General features: G+C 49.6%; 7 protein-coding genes across 7 annotated transcripts; 5 read left to right on the forward strand and 2 right to left on the reverse strand.

Moving 5' to 3' along the window:
* Nucleotides 1-745: 745 nt before the first annotated feature.
* On the forward strand, nucleotides 746-2,448 carry BO79DRAFT_255524 (tRNA adenylyltransferase; the record flags this gene model as incomplete). The annotated part of the gene is made up of 3 exons (XM_025686134.1): nucleotides 746-1,544; nucleotides 1,591-2,142; nucleotides 2,201-2,448. The coding sequence occupies 3 exons, from the start codon at nucleotides 746-748 to the stop codon at nucleotides 2,446-2,448; spliced, it is 1,599 nt and encodes a 532-aa protein (XP_025539160.1).
* Nucleotides 2,449-4,574: 2,126 nt separating this feature from the next.
* BO79DRAFT_245666 (Tti2 family protein) lies at nucleotides 4,575-6,658 on the forward strand (the record flags this gene model as incomplete). The annotated part of the gene is made up of 5 exons (XM_025685484.1): nucleotides 4,575-4,586; nucleotides 4,733-4,906; nucleotides 4,964-5,123; nucleotides 5,177-5,628; nucleotides 5,678-6,658. The coding sequence occupies 5 exons, from the start codon at nucleotides 4,575-4,577 to the stop codon at nucleotides 6,626-6,628; spliced, it is 1,749 nt and encodes a 582-aa protein (XP_025539161.1). The 3' UTR covers nucleotides 6,629-6,658.
* A 477-nt stretch (nucleotides 6,659-7,135) lies between these two features.
* On the forward strand, nucleotides 7,136-8,244 carry BO79DRAFT_228874 (DUF3716 domain-containing protein; the record flags this gene model as incomplete). Its single annotated transcript, XM_025684000.1, has 3 exons — nucleotides 7,136-7,265; nucleotides 7,325-7,660; nucleotides 7,736-8,244. The coding sequence occupies 3 exons, from the start codon at nucleotides 7,136-7,138 to the stop codon at nucleotides 8,242-8,244; spliced, it is 975 nt and encodes a 324-aa protein (XP_025539162.1).
* Nucleotides 8,245-8,606: 362 nt separating this feature from the next.
* BO79DRAFT_266422 (uncharacterized protein) lies at nucleotides 8,607-9,997 on the reverse strand (the record flags this gene model as incomplete). Its single annotated transcript, XM_025686968.1, has 1 exon — nucleotides 8,607-9,997. The coding sequence occupies exon 1, from the start codon at nucleotides 9,525-9,527 to the stop codon at nucleotides 8,607-8,609; it is 921 nt and encodes a 306-aa protein (XP_025539163.1). The 5' UTR covers nucleotides 9,528-9,997.
* Nucleotides 9,998-10,374: 377 nt separating this feature from the next.
* BO79DRAFT_148931 (aminoglycoside phosphotransferase family protein) lies at nucleotides 10,375-12,054 on the reverse strand (the record flags this gene model as incomplete). Its single annotated transcript, XM_025678566.1, has 3 exons — nucleotides 10,375-11,195; nucleotides 11,252-11,632; nucleotides 11,691-12,054. 3 exons carry the CDS (start codon nucleotides 12,052-12,054, stop codon nucleotides 10,375-10,377), a joined length of 1,566 nt encoding a protein of 521 aa, XP_025539164.1.
* Nucleotides 12,055-12,749: 695 nt separating this feature from the next.
* BO79DRAFT_173870 (aminotransferase class IV) lies at nucleotides 12,750-13,927 on the forward strand. Its single transcript, XM_025679703.1, has one exon. It carries the CDS (start codon nucleotides 12,836-12,838, stop codon nucleotides 13,820-13,822), a length of 987 nt encoding a protein of 328 aa, XP_025539165.1. The 5' UTR covers nucleotides 12,750-12,835; the 3' UTR covers nucleotides 13,823-13,927.
* A 2,801-nt stretch (nucleotides 13,928-16,728) lies between these two features.
* On the forward strand, nucleotides 16,729-18,765 carry BO79DRAFT_149065 (Zn(II)2Cys6 transcription factor domain-containing protein; the record flags this gene model as incomplete). Its single annotated transcript, XM_025678571.1, has 5 exons — nucleotides 16,729-16,851; nucleotides 16,982-17,354; nucleotides 17,475-17,779; nucleotides 17,828-17,962; nucleotides 18,016-18,765. 5 exons carry the CDS (start codon nucleotides 16,729-16,731, stop codon nucleotides 18,763-18,765), a joined length of 1,686 nt encoding a protein of 561 aa, XP_025539166.1.
* Nucleotides 18,766-19,834: the final 1,069 nt, after the last annotated feature.

Below are 19,834 nucleotides of genomic sequence, written 5' to 3' on the forward strand. Positions count from 1 at the left end.
GGATGCGTTTGAAGCCAAGTCACCGCGGGCGAATCCCAGAGCGCAAGTCGGGCGAGCAGTTCCGTTGGGGCTAATGCGTCCCTCACGGCAGCTAATGTCGGGGGTCAGGACGGTGGCGAGGTACTCTTTTGACCACTGCTTTTCAGAATATATAAATTCCGAGGTGATCCAGGAAAGCAGACTGGCTTACCAGTGGATTGTTATCGAACGGAGAGCTGCGACAAGCTTCATTGTTAGTCTAATGGATTGAGTTGTTGTTGACGGCTCGGAAGGCGGTGATGATCCTCCACTTGATCTGCCGGGCAATTAATTGATTGTTCAGGCGCTGCTGTTGATCCCCTCTACTCTCCCTGCGATGCGCTCTGCTTGTAATCGGGAACACAAGGCTGACCATCTCATGACTCAATAGAGTACATTCACTCGTCAGTCCATTTGACTCATCCTGGGATGGCTGCTACCCATGCTCAGAACATCCCTCTTCTCCTTGCCTTCCAAGCGCCGCCTACTCCGCCTGACCGTTCCTCTCTCTCCGCCAACTGATGCTTCCGCCGCAATTGGATTTCTTTTTCTTCCCAGAATCTCCCCGTTGATACCCCGTGCTTGTATAAATATCCTCCGGTCTACATCCGTACCGCACAGCTCTTCCATGAGCCGTCGGAGATCCTCCAGCCTCTCCCCTCAGCGAACAAACAAAAGACGGCGCATACCTGAAGCTGCCCCGCATCCGGGCGCTGCAGGAGATACCATGACTCAATCCGCGAATACTGTTCCCACCATTGAACTTACCGCTCTCGAATCGACATTAAAATCGCTCTTACTGGATGTCGCGGAATATATACATGAAAAGAATGTTGCAGAAGGACGCCGGGACACAGAGCCTACGGTTCTGCGATTTACCGGAGGATGGGTGCGGGACAAGCTCTTAGGGGTGGGCAGCAACGATGTGGACGTCGGTATCAACAATATGACAGGGTATCAGTTTGGTTTGCTTCTCAAGGAGTATATGGATAGACCAGAAAACCTGGAGAAGTACCGACAGAAGCAGCCCAATGGAGAGTTGAAACATGCGATTGCTAGCCTACATAAAATCGAGGCGAACCCGGAGAAGTCCAAACACCTGGAGACAGTGACAACAAGAATATTCGGCTTGGATATTGATCTCGTAAATTTACGAAAGGAGACCTACTCGGAAGACAGCCGAAACCCGCAGATGGAATTTGGCACAGCCCAGGAAGACGCGATGCGCCGCGATGCGACGATCAATGCGCTTTTCTATAATCTGAACGAGTCCAAGGTTGAGGATTTGACTGAAAGAGGTCTGGAGGACATGCAGAAGAGGATTATTCGTACCCCGATGGAACCCTATCAAACCTTTCAGGACGACCCATTGCGTGTGCTGCGCTTGATTCGCTTTGCTAGCCGACTGGGTTACAATATCGAAGAGGAGACTCAGGAGGCAATGCGAAATGAACTCATCGGCGAGGCTCTCAAGCTGAAGATCAGCAGAGAACGGGTGGGCAAGGAGCTAGAAAAGATGCTGCAAGGTTTGTAATGTCCAAGTGAGCATTGATGGTTGCTCACAGTTTCCAGGTCCTGATCCCCGCGGTGCACTGCAATTCATTGACCACCTTGGACTATACCCGACTATTTTTGCCAACCACCAGGATGATGCGCAAGCAGATACCTCCTCATGGGCACTTGCATACAATGCGCTGGGGAGGATCCTGAAACCCCATGATGACGACCCCATGATTACCAAAAATGTCCGTGATTTCCTCGTACGCGACAAACTTGAATCCTACTACGCGTGGATGATTGTAGCATTTGCTCCATGGTCAAGTGTGCCAACCCGCGTTGCGAGGGGACCCAAGGCGAAACCTCTCCCGGCCCGGACCGCGGAAGTAGCTCGAGACAGTTTGCGAGCAGATAACAAGACAATTGCCGTCATTGGCGATGCGGCACATAATTGGCAGGCCATTACCGACATCAAGAACGCTGTCCTCGAGGGACGCATGGATGGAACTGCAGCAGAGGTGCGGCAGCAGGTCGGACTGCACATTCGCTCATGGAAGAAGGACTGGAGGCTCTGTATACTTCTTTCCATACTCCAAGAGATTATGCGTGGCGGCGAGTTTACCAGCGGTAAGGATTTCTCCATGCCCATTGTCTTTATAAGAAACTGATGCTTACGTGATGGCAGTTCTGGAATCGTACGACCGCTTCCTCTCCTACATCAAAGAGCAAGACCTACAGGATGTGTTTGAACTGAAGCCACTCGCCAACGGCGGAGAGATTGTGAAGGCTCTTGGTTGCAAGACTGGTCCTTGGATGTCGAAAGCCTTGGACATGTCGATCAAATGGCAGCTGTTGCACCCGGAGGTTACCGAGAAGGAAAAGGTGCTAGAAGAGCTGTCCCGTAGAAAGGAAGAGCTAGGCATCTCAACATAGTAACAGAAATATCATGGCTGCTCTATGGGTACGCACACTGTTGATCACTCCTCTCAACAATACTTGGCTTTGTGGGAGGATCCAAGGGAAATCCTACTTCGTCCTTGATTTCATTTGGCGCCTCTAGCAACGATAGAAGCAAAGCTCTCGGCCCACGTTTCCTCGGTCTGGTATCTAAAGCAGGTCTGTGTCATATAGTATGACGATCGTGGATTACTGCGAAATGGGCACATTCATTGCGCCGAATCGCACGGCAAGGCCTCACCCAATTTGAGTAAGGGTGATCGCTCAGGCAGGGAAGGGATCCTCCATTATCCATAGACCACATCAGTGTCCACTAGTTAGCTAATGTAAGGAAGTATTAGCATGGATCACATGGATGTCTGGAGACGGTACTCAGCAATACAAATCCAACAAATACCCTATGCCTTACAATCCATCTTTCTCCCTAGCTGCATGGCAGAGTGGATATGAATACCTAGAATGTTTCGAGTGGCAAGCTAGAAATCCAGACATCTCGTGAGTTGTTTCTGGGTGGTTTATATCCCACATGCTTGTGCATCCACATCCTCAAGTCCGGCCACCCGACATCGTCAGCAAGTATTATTGATTTCGAATGACAATGTTTCATGAAGACTGGTGTCTAATCCCTGTCTGATGTATTTTGGATTGAAGAGTCGCACGAAAAGTCCCTTGCGTAGGGCTCGGAAATCTCCATGGGGTGAAGGGGATGGGATGTATTGCTTCCATGTAGCAACCACCACAGCCGTCCTTCAGGGTTGGCATTTTCCTGACATCTGAACTAGGGAACTAAGGACATGTTCCCAGACAGACGAGTTGCATTAGTTCATGTGTTGAATCAAGCAGTACATGCCGGATCTATCGACTGCTGCCTTTCGTTCTTCCACTGTCCATGGCACAGCCTATACACACCTGATAATACTTCAAACACCTCAATCGTGCAGTATGGGGTAATACAGCATGTGTAGTCAAGGCCAATCTGCATCTACAATAGCTCACATGAACCAACCTTTAGGAAATGGTGGCTGGCTGATGATGATAATTCCCTCAGCTCAATCGAGCCCACATATGACCTGTGCAATAGGGATGATGACTGTGTCCACAGTTTGATCATGCAATGAAGGCTACAAATACATATCTCATCCCATATCTTTTGAACATCGAAGCCTCCCATGCTCAACTCATTTATACACACGATCATTGCAATATTGAGCACAAGCAGGCAGATATGCGTTACCTCGGTCTTCTGTTCTATGTGGCCAGTTCGTTGGTGGGCGGCGTGTATTCCTCTGAGGATCCAAACCCCAGCAGAGCCACTCAATTTTGAATGTCCGCTCAATCCTTCACAGTGTAAGAAGAATGTGAGTACTCAATACCCCCAAAGTACGATATCGCGTGGAAATGTATACTGAAGTATGCCATAGTGCATAGAGACCGTCCACGCTAAGACTTGGACCTGTGATGGCAGACATTTTTTCTACATTACTCTGACAGGTTGACAGTTCACTGATCATCTCATTACATGTCTAGTGTTTGCCACTGTATTGGCTCAGCAACGGCGCCTCCCGAAGCATTGTTCACCTGAGGGATCCCACTTGATAGCCCTATTACAAACAAAGCTACCTCAGATCAGCCATGTGCAGCGTCATGTGTCTATTTATATTGATAGAGCGATGCAATGAGAGTTCCAATGTGTTAGGTCAACGCTGATTTTGCTGAAATAGCGGGTGACATCCTGCTCTCAGTTGCTTGTGTTTGGCATGTTAATCCATGATATACATGTTCACTAGATGTCTTAGTATGGTCGGAGAAAATAAGATAGTCATTGGACGATAGAACGTGCAATTATCTACCTCGTCTTGGTCCAGTATGTGTCGACACATGTACCAAAGACTCTTAACTGGATCAGGTAGACTTGTTAAAACCCAGAGATATATACTACCTTTAATGAGTAATCATTTTTGTTCTTTCTTCCTTTTTTTCTTTGACATATGCATGGTACCATAAAAAATGAATATAACTTGGATAGTAACGGTAAAAATTACAGATAGAGGAGGAAAAGAATTAAAGAAACCGCTCATATAGTATTAAGTTGCAGCTAAACGATGTCTGGTTGGGTAATGTAAGGACCGTTTCTCGGCTCCCGTTTCTTACCGCTCGAGAAATTCGATTGCCGACGGCGATGGATCCCCGAGTCACCTGTGGCCCGAAGCTACCTTTCTATGGACAACCGATTGTCCGTTCAACAAACACATTTCTGTAGATAGCGAAGTACATAGACGTGTCTATGGAAGAGTTTCAAACGGCGGCGCGTGAGTGCCTAGGTCGCGGTGATGCGCATATCCCAGACTCGCGGCTGGATAATGTCGTCGTTCCTAGAGAATTGGACCGTTTATGGGACACCATCTCAGCCCACGCGGACAAAGATAATGCAACTGTATGATAAGCCAATTTGTTTTCGCACTGAGGCAGCAATGCTAACTGAGCACTGCAGGCATCTGAGAACTTGTATCTCGCTCGGGAGTTCCTGAGACTGCGGAACTCCAATGAATTATCAGAACCTGATGCCGCCGCAGCAAATCACATCTATGCCTGGGCGAGTAGGCATGCTCTTCCATCTGCAGTGTATGCGGAATCCATGGAAGAGCCCAGTGGTGGGTTGATAGATTTCCCCTCTCACATTCTCAAATATGCTGACGTAGCCCAGAAGAGAAGAACGCTCTTATGCATGAAGATAAGCTGCGATCATCACTCTCAATATCCGTGATCGCAGCCTTGGACTCTCTATATCCAGTGTATAAAGCAGCAGACGTGCCAAACATCATCCTCGCACTGGCAAGTTTCACATCCGAAGCAGACCCGTGGACAACAGCCGAGTCACACACGGCTTCCATTGCCATTCTTGAAAGGTTTCGCACATCACCCCCGACACCAGAGGCATCCTTCTGGGCTGTCCTTGAAACCATCCTCAAGGATAGAATCCGACCTCTCTTTACGAGGACCAGGAACCCCGCCATCACAGCAGCAGGTCGCAAGGACATGCACCCTATCCCTCTTCCCAGATTTGATACCAGCATCCTTGACCCTGAGTCGAAACCATGGCGATCATCAGACGTCTACGCGACGACCGTCTTTGCCTGGATCCTAAGGCAATATCAGGTAAATCCATCTTCAACTGACCATATTACTTGTCACTAACAGCGTCCAGGCACCAGACATCAGCCGTCTAGAATCCCACTTCCCCCTCCTCGTCCCACCAATTCTCGCCCTGATTGACGATGAGACCAACCCCAACAAAGCTGACGGCTGCACTCTTCTCACCCATCTCCTGCAACCCATCCAGCAAGCCAAATCCGATATTTTGAAACGTACCAACCTATCCTCTGTCTTCATCGATGCCATCAAACCATGTCTCCTCTCCTTACCCACCATAACACCTGAACCCGACTCCATTCGTCTCCTAAGCACAGCCTATCCAACCCTCTTCTTACTCCTCAGAACCAGCTACTTACCCAAGGATAAGCAAACCTACACCACCGAGCTAACAAAAGTCCTTCGCGAGAACCTCATCCCTTCTTTCCACCACATCAGCACCCTGACGCCCTCCAGCGGGACACAATCTACGCTGTCCTCGTTCCCCCACCCGAAATTGTCTACTCTTCTATTAAACAAGATACACGATAGTCTCTTCGATCTCGCAGTTCACACAACAAAGTACCTACAAGAAATCATCCCACTCATCTACAGTACGCTGTCTAATCCCTTCGGGACGGCGTATCCACCTCTCCTATTGGCAGGAGTGGCTGTTACCAGAGCTGTGATTTTGAATGCACACCCGAGGATTTGGCGCTGGAGAGGGGAGATACAGGGAGCCGTGGCGGCATGTTGGCTTACCGTGGCTGATGAGGAGGCTGCGGAGCGAGGGAAAGAGGGTAAAAAGGAAGAGTTGATAAAACTGAAGATGCAGCTAAAGGGCGTGGTCTATTTGCTGAGGATGGTTTTGGAGAATCCAGATGAGGAGATCGCCAAGGATGACGAGGTGATTGAAGCGAAGGAGGGATTTGCACAGGAGGTGGAGGAGCTAGTTGGTGCCGATGAGGCATTGAGGGAGTTGCTGCTTGGGGAAGTAGATGGGAAGGATGGAATATATTTTGATTGATACCAGCGGGGACTTCTAACCAATTGATATAGCACCAAATTGATTTTCTCCACATCTAAAGCTAATGCGTAGTCTCATAGTCAACACCGTGTTGAAGGGATAGATGCAATCACACATACAATCAAACCAGCCCCTGCTGAATACCCCCAGGATAAGTTCTGTTATCATCTCGGACTCGAATGCGAGTGTTATCCTTCATATTACAATCCATAGTCGACTTTACCCAGCACAGCTGAATATTCTCTCAGCATAAGACCACTATCCCATTCACTGCAGTCCCACTCACTACCACCAGCCAAGCAAGCCCTACAACAGCTCCAATGCTACTAGCAAGTAACACACTCCATACCATGATCAAGCCTCTTACATATCTTCCACCTCAAGACCCTCCTCCTCTTACCAACTCATCTCCAACTCAACTTCCCCTTTCATCAACATCTTACCATCCTCTACTCCCAAATCCAAACTACAATCCCAATGCAAGAACCACCACAACCAGCCCCAATCATGTTCCGAATCTTCAACTACGCCCAACCTCAACCCCAACCCCAACCCCATCCCTCAACCTCACCACCATCTCACCACCGCACCCCCAACCCAATCCCCTCCGTCCACGTCGAAATCCCCCCCTCAGAGCGTACGCCTCCCCCCATCCCCCATCCCACCAATCCCCACCAACTAACTAGAAAGTCCCAGTCCTCCCCGGCCTAACCCACAACGACCTCCCCCACCTCGGCACCCGCCCCAGCTCCTCAATGCTCGAATACCACCAACTGCCCATCCTCCGCCACCTCGAATGGCGCACCGACGAGACCACCAACGAGCCGCTCCGCCGACCACTGAAGGACGTTGTGTCTCTAACGGCAGCATTCGCACAAACACGCGGATGTGAGCCACCAGAGCCGTGTCTCCATTGCAGAGAGGGTAAAGGCGTGTGGAAGACGTGCGTGGTGGGGTTCGATACTAGGGAGGGGATGAGTGCGCATGGTGCTTGTGCGGCGTGTCGGTTTAGTAGGAGGGGGTGTAGTTTTAGTAAGTACTTATCTTTCTGGGGGGTAAAGTTGGAAGGGGGAGGGGGAGGGGGAGGGTGTGGGCTGACTGTAGTAGATGTGCAGGTTGAGGAACCTGAGCCTGAGACGCCGGTTAGAATTAAGGATGAAGTCGGGAGTGAAGCTGGGCTCACAACTCCACCGCCGTCTGCGTCAAGGGGATATTCAACTACTGCTGTTGCTTCTGGTCGTGGTGGAGGTAGGGGTAGGGGAAGAGGGCGCAGATTCGTTCGTTCGAGACCGTATAATCTCAGACCGAGAGTTACTACTCCAACACCTACCGGAAGTGAGATGGGGTTTACCAGTCGTGATGGAGAGGGGGACTCGGGTCCAATGATCAAGTCGGAGAGAAATGATATGCTCACCTCTTCGCCTGATACTTCTCGCCTCGATGGAAGTATTCTTCCTTTCCCGTTGGGTCCGGAGACGATTGATGATCTGCCGTTTTTGAGACGCGCTCTTACGGAGATGGAGATGCATTTGGGGACGTTGAGAAGGAGGGTGAGGCAGTTGGAGGAGAGGGAGAGGATGAGGGATGATGGTATTAATCCGTGGGAGTTGGTGTGATTGATTATATGGGGAGGGCTGGGATGTTGTTGAATGGGTTTGTGCTCGGGATGGTGGTAAGTGAGGTATGGTGCAGGGATTGATAGGGACGGAGTTTGGCGTTGATGTACACTGCTGTGCGTTATATTCATAGCGGAGAATGACTTGCATGTCGGATATGGGGTGATAGTCTGATCATGTGTGGAAGTTAGCGTTCGATGGAGTTGGAGGGCGTTTAAGCGCAAATGCATACGTGATGGACAATGGGACTAGCACCAAGCACCAGGAGTGTAAATGCAGTGTCTTAGGAAATAAAATGCGAAACATCTTCTCTGATCTAATGCGGCCGTTCAATTCTATCATAACTATATACATAATTCCATTTAAGAGCCCCGAGACGAAGTATACACCTTTTGAGGATACAGAAAGCCCCCAGGACCACTATCTACATGATTCTCCATTCTCGGTCTCAATCCCTCCGATGACGAAGGCAGCATATCAAAGCCCTGAGTACTCAATGACTCTTGAGTATTGACCTTCTTGACAACATCCACCAGCCGTCCTAGTATCGCATACTCAAGCTTCAGCTTGATGCTATAAGCGACAGGCTTGAACATGACCTGCAAGGCATAGTAGCCCGCGTACTGGATACCGACGACGGCTATATCAAGTATCAAGACCAGAATATTAATCACAATCAGCTGCGCCAGGATACGACGATGTCGGTCTTCAGGACGAAGTCGTAGCAGCTTCGCAGCTTCCCAGACATACAGACCGGAGAGGAGGCCTTCTTGGAGACAGAAGCCGACGAGCTGGATGCGCTCCATGATGTTGTATCCGTGGTTGAAGAGTCTCCAGTGTGTGGAGACAGTTCCGTATAGGAGGACTGTTATGGGGATTTGGAGGAGGATGTCATCCAGAATGATGAGACGGAGTAGATAGCGGAGGATTGTGGGATCCTGGAGGACGAGATGGAGACGGGACCAGAGGACGAGTGAGTGGCCGGTTATCATACCGCACCAGCCGATCATGATAAGAGTGACGGAGCCGTAGGGCGAGATTTGGGGTCGGGAGAAGAGGAGAATATATCCTACGCACTGCGGGAAGATGCTTAAGGAGGCAATGAGGAGGGACCAGAAGTAGACGCTGCCTCGGCGTTTGAAGGTCGAGAGACAGAGGATGATGAGTTCGATGGCATTGTAGCAGGCGATGGCGGCAAAGGCCGTGAAGATGTGGACTTGATGGGAGTCTCGGTATATGTCGGGGAGAAGGCGCCCTGAAGGGGTGTCGCGTTTGAGGAGCATGGGTGAGGGGGACACATGGTTGACAAAGATGGCATGGTGTAGTGAGGGGGAGGGAGGATAGTGGGAGATTTATTGAACGTCGACCAGGGTCGCCACCCTCAGGGACCGAGGAGAAGGGGATCTGCGAGTGGATGCAAAGGACAATGGGGCCAACAAGGGCCGCTCAGGCCCCCGATTTACTCCTCATGGGTAGGATGGCGCAAGTGGGAACAAATGCAGGGAGGGTGCGGATGCGGAGAGAGACTAGAGGGGGATCGCTGGATGAAGCACGATTAAGGGTATGAACGGCAGAAGATCGCCTCACCGGCATCAGGGGGTCCCTGAAAGCAAGGGCGTTATTAGCTCATGGATACGAGGTCTACGCGTGGCCGAGCATCTGACGGAGAAGTTAGCCGATCGACTATCGAAGTTTACTGACAGCGACAAACCGGGGGAACACGCGGGAGGTCGATCACTTGCGGACAATAAACTAGCCCACTATAAGGTGGATCTTGGTTCAATAGTAGATCCATATCTTCAGAAGCGGCCGGCCTGTCCTACATGATGTATTTCTTCAACAATGTTCTGGAAGCCTGTGCATTGACCACTTGGGCTGCTCGCCCCCAGGAGGCGAGATCAATTTTGTCATATAAGTTGTAATTTGAGTTCATGGTAGATGATACTTCCACCGGTGACTGTGAAGATTCTCATTCTGTCACTGCGGAATCTAAACCATCTTTGGGAGTTCTGATTTATCATCTCAAGCCCCTATTCCGTAGCCCCGTGACATAGGTGCTCAATAGTTTCGCGAGGTGATGGGTATTATGGGATGACTCCATTGTCCACACAAACAGACTGAAGTGGAACCTTAGATATCAAAAGGCCATATGGATCTCAGTGTCTCTTCATCCTTCACAGGCTCATCTGGATCGTCGATTTCAGGATTAGTCAATACGGCCTGCAACATTCCATCAAACATCTCATGATGCGCTGTCTGCGCCGCCTCCCAGTCACCCGTTGGTACCCAGCCATCAGTGGCTGTGTTGAGCAAGCCTGCCAGATCATAACGCAGATTATGCGCTGCTTCAAAAAGTCTATGCTTCTTCTGATGATCTGCCACTTCATGCGGTGGAGGGACTGCGTAAGGACATGGTCCTGCAAAGCCTAGCTTTTCCCAGTTTTGAGATGTGTCAATCAGGTCGTGGTGTAGTGCCGCAGCTCCATCCTTCCACGTCCTGTAGCTGTAGCGAAATGGTCGGAATAGATTTTGGTCCATCAATCTCGGCTTTGAGAGCGTGGGTATAAGAAATTGGGTGCAGACATCAAATGCTCTGGTGCAGACCTCATTCTCCGTTGCAAAGTCGGGAATCTCATCCGCATACCAAAACGCCGGCTCAATGCTAGCGGCCTGCCAGTCAATGATAGCCGTTATCTCAGAAGGATCATCCTCTGAGACGAATATGTTCCTCTTGTGAAGGTCTGGGTGAAACAATACTGGTGTCGCACAGTCCTTTATCCGGGAATCCTGAGACATGCATCTCATCAGGTCTCGCGTCTGAGCTAGAAGCATCTTGTGTGTTTCGACTGAGCCATGATACATCGGTCGTCGTTTCGTTTCCGAGTCCACAGCCGGAAGCCTCAATAGACCAGCATCAATAAGGCCATCGTAGTATTCATAAAGGTCATTCCCTAGTCGTTATTGGTTAGCCAGTACTGAAGCCGTGGGGTTGATTTTGATAACCCACAGGGCCCCCGGTTGGGTTTTGTATCTTGTGAAGCTTGGCCTCTTCCAACGTCACAGTTCCAGTATCTGGTTCCACAATGTGGTCCAATACAGAATTCTCCGTCAAGCACACGCTTGTTGTCGGGGCTTACGGGACTGTGTATAGAATACAGACTCCCAAAGCACGGAAACTGTAGGTCAACCACTTCTTTAAGCTTCCGGTAGATTGCGTCTATACACTTGATACGTTTTTTACCGTCCATTTCATGCCACGTCTTGTGCAACTGAACACCAGTTGCATGCTCCATGATGATGTATTCGCTGCCAATGGGATTATCGATGCTCGTGGCATCGTTGCTCCAGCCGAGTATCTTGGGTATAGGAACGGTAGTATTGGCTTGCACTGAAGAGCGGAGTGCACCATAAGCCAGTGAAGCGAAAGAATGATGAGAGGAACTTACGATATTCGATCGTTGCGATCTCAGAACTGGTAGTCAGCCGTGCCGGACCAGCCAGCGAAAACGGAAGTCTTGCAACCACTCGTTTGTCGTTGTCCAGTTCGAAAATGAAGACCCGGTTGAAACCACCTTCCATTTTTTGACATCTCGTGATGGTACGTGCACCTGGCGATAGAGTAAGGACTTTGCGACAGAGGGCATCAAAGTCGAATTGAATGTAGCGAGAGGCTCGCTCCTCATCGTCATTGCGAAGCCAGCGCCCACTAGTGTAATGATGTGGATCGAGATCTAGGTGTACACCATCGCGATCATCGCGACCACGATCTGTTGGTGTCAAGTGATCGTGAGAAATCGGTGTATGATACATCCGCAAATCTCCTTGGGCTTTCCTCGTAGCCGTTGAATGCGAATAGAATGCCTTGTCCGCCACGCGGAACGTGTGTCTTCTAACGAGCCCTGTTGTTGTCGAAAGGAAAAAAGGGGGTAGTCGGCGCGTAGCATGACCCGATCTTAACAATTGCTGTATCATCTTGCTAATTGTACAAGTTGGAATGAGAAGCAGAGGGGAAGGGAAAAAGGAACACATTTATCCTCTGAAGCCTATAGTGGTTGCAGCATAAGGGCGGATAGAGGCGTATGTCTGGTTTTTGTTGGCTCCCTAGCAATAGACAGTGGACTATGGTGACATAAAATATATGTCTCTTTTGACAATGAGTATGAGATATCATACCCCTTGAACCTTGTCACCTTCTAGCCGCAGGGGTCATAGTCCACATCACTATAGTACCGGGAAATATGCGTATGCAAAGGAACCGAGGAGTAGGAGTGAGTGACAGCAATCCAACCGTCCCGAACTCCCGGGATGACAGTCCCCGCTCGATGGGAGCCTTGTTCGAGCGCCCGGCAGGCAAGGATGCTTGTTTTGCTCCTTATCGGTGTCCCACCGACAGCATTATGCACCCTGATAGGCACACTTCTCCGATCTGACTTAATGTGGTAGCCTGCCTTGGAGACACGTCAGTCTCGACTCCATCTTTCGTAGCCACCTTGCGTCCCCCCTGGGGCTGTCCCTCACTTCTTGGCTATCATCAAGACGAAACCCGACCAGTAATTCTACTATCGGTCCTTATACCTCGGTCTACTGCATCATGGCATCCATGAACCAAGTTATTACTGGATATGCCGCTCGTCGAGCGAAACTAGAAGCCTGTCAAAATCCCTACGCCAAGGGCATCGCTTGGGTTGAAGGACAACTAGTTCCCCTCAGGGAGGCCCGCATCCCCCTAATCGATCAAGGCTTTCTGCGCAGTGATTTGACTTACGATGTCATCGCCGTTTGGGACGGCCGGTTCTTCCGCCTAGATGACCACCTCTCCCGACTCAGTTTGGCCTGCGCCAAATCGCGTCTCAAGTTGCCTGTATCCCGCGATGAAGTGAAGGAAACACTGGTTAGGATGGTCGCTCAAAGCGGTATTCGGGACGCTTATGTGGCTCTGATTGTGACGCGGGGACTGCAGAGCGTTCGCGGTGTCAAGCCGGAGGATTTAGTAAACAACCTATACATGTTTGTGCAACCCTATGTCTGGGTCATGGATCCAGAGGTCCAACGGGTCGGTGGAAGTGCTGTTATTACGCGAACTGTACGTCGGGTGCCCCCAGGCGCTATCGACCCTACCGTGAAGAACTTACAATGGGGTGACTTAACTCGAGGTATGCTCGAGGCTGCGGATCGAGGTTCAATGTACCCGTTCTTGACGGACGGAGATGGCCATCTCACGGAGGGATCCGGTTATAATATTGTTCTGATCAAGGACGGTGCAATTTATACGCCTGATCGCGGTGTGCTACATGGTGTCACCAGGATGAGTGTCATTGATGTTGCACGAGCGTGTGGGATCAAAATTTACCTCGAGGCTGTGCCAGTCGAGTTGGTATATCGGTGCGATGAGATTTTCATGTGCACGACAGCGGGTGGAATCATGCCCATCACTGAGTTGAATAGCAAGCCTGTGAATGGGGGACAGATTGGTCCGATCACGAAGAAGCTCTGGGACAAATATTGGGCTATGCATTATGACCCGACCTACAGCTTCGCGATCAGATATGATGATGAAAAATCAAAGGCCAAGCTGTGATTATAGGGACGTGACAATGGCCGAGATTCAGATATTGCATACCCGTAGCGAGGTTGGCCATCTGGCGCCCTTCTATATGGTCTGGTAAGTCCCCGTCAAACGTTGGTTTCCGTGTGTCTACCGTAGATAGTATATCCACTCCTGGGGTGATATAGCCTCTCTCGATGACCAAACATTATCCTGACCGAGTATCTGGAAAGGTTTCCCGAGAGGCGATGACTGATGGAGACGACCAAGCCGGCTGTAGATCAGCACCTTTACTTGTCTCTGGGCTAGATATAGTGACTGTATGCAGAATCTATTTCGATACTATGTGATCAGCCTATAATATTCATGATAATTGTCATCCTTCAACAGGGAGGACCTCATCTAAGTAGATCGACCAAGGACCCTTGAACAGCCGAGTGGACAAGATTGAATACGACGGCATCACTCTGCCGGCACCCAACCATCATGACTCCAAAGCCATTGACTAGGTGTACTTGCTATGGCGACTCATGTGGGAACAAGATGACTGAAAAAAGTCGGAGCACTTTCACATGGAAGGTAATGACGATAAGCAATCAAGTCCAAAGGCTTCTTGAGTTGTCCAGACTGAACCTGGTTTGGAAAGGGTTGGAGAAAAGAAATTGGTAGTTACTGGGGTAGATGACGAGGCTTGAAAGAGCTCAGAGCTCAGGAGATTTCTTTGTTTGTCGACAACAGGGTGTTTAGCCAGCTGCTCAGTCGGTTGCGATCATGCCATCCCCGGATTAGTGCTATGTTCCTTGCCAGGTCCTCCCTTCCTCCCCCCTCCCAATTCTTCCCTGGGGACTTGGTTTCGTGAAGCAATAACAAGAGGAAAAGCGAAAAGTAGGTAGTTTATGTGTCATAGCGATGGCTAGACAGACATGACTGTCGGCACGAATCTTAATTCCTGCCGTCTTCACCATTCCAGCATGAGGGACAACCGCAGTATGGAAATATCGTGATACGATTTCGAGTCTGGTATACAACTCTGACTACGTCAGAATATAAAGATCACGAATTCGCTGCTGGCTGTCTTTTCCATTTCTGAATACTGCGCGCGTCATATTCCAGATGGCGGAGTTGGAGAGAGTATAGTAGAAAAGGAGGAAGTGTAAACAGACGGCGAGAGCAGGTGACTTACAATTATCTCGTCCTCGTCTCTTTCCCGCTCTGTCAACCCACCTGCCCCTCGACTCCTTTCCCGATCATATCATCCTATGCATGCATTAGACATTATTTCGATTCCTTTTCTGAAGACCTTCAGCCTTCAGCGACAGGGATGAGAAAAGTCCGAAATTGCTGGCTATTCCGGCCGAAGGAAACCACGAATCATCATCGGGAAAAGACTATAAGCGAGATGTTATAGTGCGCTCTTTTCTCTCCCTGCCAATATCCCGTGGAAGGGAAAGGGAAATGCTGGACGGTCTGTCATAAGCAAGAAAAACGTTTCCCATGACGATCGATTGCGTGAAGAGTTCAAGAATCTCTGCAAGGAGAGACATCACTAGTTACAGTGTGTTAGTTGTCTGGTTCATTTCATACCCTTGCTGTCTTGGTGATTATCTGGTCCGCCTTTTTCTTTGCTTCTTTTTTTTTGTTCCATCTCTTCGTGGTGCCTTTTTTCTTTTTCTCTTCGCGCAAGACATACATAAGCGCGGCACTAGGACTAGTCTGCGTGGCCAAAGGCGCTGGATCGCTTGCTGACAAGGTTTCTGTCGCTTCTTAGTCTTGCCTCTGCGAAGCTCTACGCCGTTTGTTGATGAACCGGCTTAGACGCATCAGATGGAAATATTATAGAGTCGTCCAGCAGGGATACTGGGCAACTCTCCTACCCCATAGTATTGCATTTTCGACTGGCCATGCAGCTGCTGTCCATCCCCAGCCCCGATCGCACCAACCGGAAAGCGAAGCATCACCACCGCTTTTCGAGCCTGTCGCACGACGCTAAAACCGCCGATCCCTGCAAGATCCCCCAACTGCTTGAGAGGGGGTTGTCTTTCCTCGCCCCTTTAGGTCCCCCCCCAATGGCTCCCGCCTCAACGATCCTGCATTTGCTTTAGCCATATCACACAAGCCTAGGCAGCCAGGACACGTCTGGAGCCTTCTGTCCGGTACATCGCTGTGTACCGAAATACCGAGGAGCGTGGCGAGAGACTTTGGTTGCTCAATTGATCACTCGCGCGCGGTACGGAGTAGATTATTTTCTTTCTGTTTTGGATGGGGTGATAGGTCACAAGGATATTCTGGTGCAACGTCCGTTATCGCATCATCATCCGTTTGGTCTGGTTGTTGTTGCGACCTCCACTATAGCCCCCCTGCACCAATAGTGGAGAGCGGGAACATAAGGACCAGGAAAGAGCCAGGAGGACCAAACCCCGGCGGGCGTTCAGCTGAGTGAGAGGTACGGAGGAACGGAGTGCGCCTCTGCCTTATCCGCGCGATCACAAATAAAAGGCGGACAGCCGACAGGACCCTAGCATGAAATCTGACAGGCCGGCATGAAATTAGCGTTCAAGGAGCCACGGTCTAGGATCATTCGGAACCAAGACAGGTCGGAATTAAGGTGCACAAGAGTCGCCCGCGAAAGCGATGGTCTCTGAACATCGTCATCCTCCTGGTGTAAGCCACCACTCAAGTGTGTCTCTATGATCCTTACTAGCCGGAGCTACGAGTCAAATCCAGAGACCCCCCAGTTTTAATGAGTGTCACAATAGACTTTGTTCGCCCACCAACAATCTTTCCTGTTCCTGTTCGCATAAGTATCTCTCTCTGCCTGACAGCAACACGATCAGTGTTCCAGGGCCAAGCGACGATTTCCCTTCCCCGCCCTGTCAGACCAAACCATTCAGTAGCCCGCTATTTTCTGAACGACGCCGAGCAGGACGCGAGTAAACGAGATGTCTTCTGGGGATGGCGCCAGAAACAATCCACCTGAGGCTTCGGGAGCTGCCAAAGCGGGCTCTCGAAAGAAGATCCGACCCACATACTCGTGCTTAAACTGCCACAAACGCAAAGTCAAGGTATGGTTGTCTTTGAAATCAATACCCATTGTTCGCGGCGCGTGCTTTGGGGGCTAGGAGCCGTCTTAAATGCCGAGCAGGTCTCACCATCGTGGTGTCGTGCCCTCCTGACTAACGCGCGACTTGACAGTGCGACCGAGTAAAGCCGTGCGGTGCCTGCTGCCTCCGCGGTACACCGTCCGAGTGCGAATACGGCACCAGCAAGCGGGACCGCCATTACATCCAGCAGTCGGCTTTAATCGAGAACCTTCTTCGCTCCTGTGAGAATCTGAAACAGCAGCTTGCCGAAGCTCGCCAACTCGCCAACCTTCCCGCCATCAAGGATGAAGACGGATCGCTACCGAGCAGCCAGGCGCTCTACTCCATCAAGGAGTCGGACAACTCGGTTGACGATGGGGACGACTCATTGGACGAACTAGACCTTTCTTCCAAGGCCGCAGACAATAAGTCTTTGGCCTCACCCAACGCAGTAGTGCTGGAGGAGCAACGTACACGTAAAGAAAGTACGTGGTTATCATACCCTCCCCGACCTTTGCATATCCCTTTCGCTCACCAGGGTCCAGGTCGTTCCTCCTCTCCACCGTTGTTGAAAGAGAAAGTCATCCTTACTGATCCCAATCTAGCTAACGCATTAATTGAATTTTATGTTGAACGCTTGGTCACTGATTTCAGTCCCACCCAAGTCAGCGGCACCATTGCGTTACGTGAAGCTCGGTCCTTGCGAGTCTTTTCGCCGATTCTGTGCAGTGCGTTTGAAGCGGCATCTCTCACATTCGCCGGCCGGCGCGATGGAAACCGCTCAGTCGAGGTAGCTGGACACTCGCGTTACCTCCGAGTCTTGCGCTCCCTTCAACATGCTTTGTATGACCCTCAGCAAGGCAAGTCGACCGAGGTCCTTGTCGTCGTTCTCCTAGCTACTATCATAGAAGTGAGTCCTGCGTGTTGCTTGCGCAATCATTCGCTAATGTCGGAATAGGCCTTCAAGCAAACATCAAAAGACTCACTTCTCAAGCATCAGCTGGGTGGTTTGGAACTTTTACGGACTCGAACACCATATCGACATCGACATGGCATTGAGCGCTCTTTGTATGTTGACCTTCGGATGTATTGGGTAAGATAAACCTTCATCATTATTTCGAGAAACGACTCTGACAAACTGGCCAGGTCACGGCAGCCTTGGTACATCGGAAGCCTACTTTCCTTGCGGAAAAAGATTGGTTGACAGTTCCATGGCCTGGGGACGGACCGGCCAAGGACATCCTCCAACGCCTGCTGGATGTTGCAGTGCATATCCCCGGATATCTGGCCCAAGTTGATGAGTTCTCGGCGCTACTAAAAGGGGGGAACAAGCCTCCATCAGAGCTAGTCAACATGCAGAGTGCCATTTGGGAACGGGCCACCGAACTTCAAGGTCTTCTCCAAGTATGGAAGAACATGTATGCCGATACATACCCGTCAGGCGGGCTATGGGAGGAAAGTCCAAGCGAAGCAGACCCAACCGACGACTTCCCTAAATTCAGGTGTCGCAACCCCAGCACAATGCAAATAATAGTGGGACAAAACATCATGTACCCGGACCTGCTTCTAGCGACATCAATGACCTTCTACTGGGCCTTGGGCCTGATCATCTCCACCACCGACCCAGGACTAGTCAGCGTCCTCGGACTCCAAGAACGATATCAGTACGCGTGCAACATCTGCCGCAGCATGAAATACTACACCCAAAACATTCCAGGCTGTCTGATCTCACGAGTTATGTTCATCCTCCGCACAGCCTTTGACAACTTCGCAGACGGCATGGTTGAGAAGGAATCGATGGCGGAAATGTTCACCTATATCGGTCGGAAATTCGAGCTCCCTGTGTTTTCCAACAAATGCACATCCTCTTCGGTGAAGGGTGAAGGAACACCATGATTTATTTGTTGATACTTTCCCATACATCCACCTCTCCCTTCATTTCTCCCCTGATCCTATCCTTTTGAGCAGATATTCCCATTTCTGATATTGCGAGAAGGCTTTACGATTGTTATGACCATTGCTACGTGTGATTACATGATCAACACTTCATTCATTCTCATATATAGGCGTTATGGCTGGATACAAGAGCTGGATATTAAGTTATTTGCGAGCGTGTCTTTCAAAGCAAGCAGTCGCCTAGATACTATTCAATGTTACTTATTTACTAGCACTGAGAAAAAAGAGGTATTCTAGTATCCAAATCACTATACAAAGTTGTCTCATCCGTTTCCTATGATGCAATGACAGTATATATTCTTCCTTTCTTTTCCCTTTCCTTTCTATCTTATTTTACATTGTTCGATTCTATCTATTTTTTTTTTTTTTTTTTTTTTTTCTTTTCCTGTTTAATCTTTCACTCCTTTTCAATTACGCCCTAGTACTAGTACTTCATGTCAGTCAATATATAACTACAACCCCGCACAGCGATACTACTAACGACAACAACAACAACTTGATTGAATTGATGAATTGAGTCTAGTAATCTGAATCAAAACACCAATGCCACGAAATGAGTGATAAAGAATAGGGTATTAAAATAAAATAAATAAATAAATAAAAAATAGGAAAGTTATTAAATAAAGCAAAAAAAAAAAAAAAAATCTCCAATTCAAACCAATGCAAAATTACTTCATCGTACAGAGCGTCTCAAGAGACATCATCAATCATCATCATCATTAAGATACTATTTTCACATAACGTCATACTAATTTACTAGTTCTTCTAGTACGCTTATACTTTTTGAATACATTCATGTAGTCCGTTTCACCGGTCCCCAAAGCAGTCCATCCTCTCCTCCAATAATCGCAAAGAAACCTCTCATCATACACCTGGGCTCTGTAAGATGGTAGGGTCTAAAAAACGGAGAAGACCTGTCCACCATGCAGCAGAAGGATGTAGAACGAAGAAGGCCAACAGACAGCGCAGCCCAGCCCACATTATTGTCCTGTCTATGTGGGCCAGCTTA

Source organism: Aspergillus costaricaensis, assembly GCF_003184835.1.
Source record: "Aspergillus costaricaensis CBS 115574 unplaced genomic scaffold BO79scaffold_17, whole genome shotgun sequence".
Lineage (NCBI taxonomy): Eukaryota > Fungi > Ascomycota > Eurotiomycetes > Eurotiales > Aspergillaceae > Aspergillus > Aspergillus costaricensis.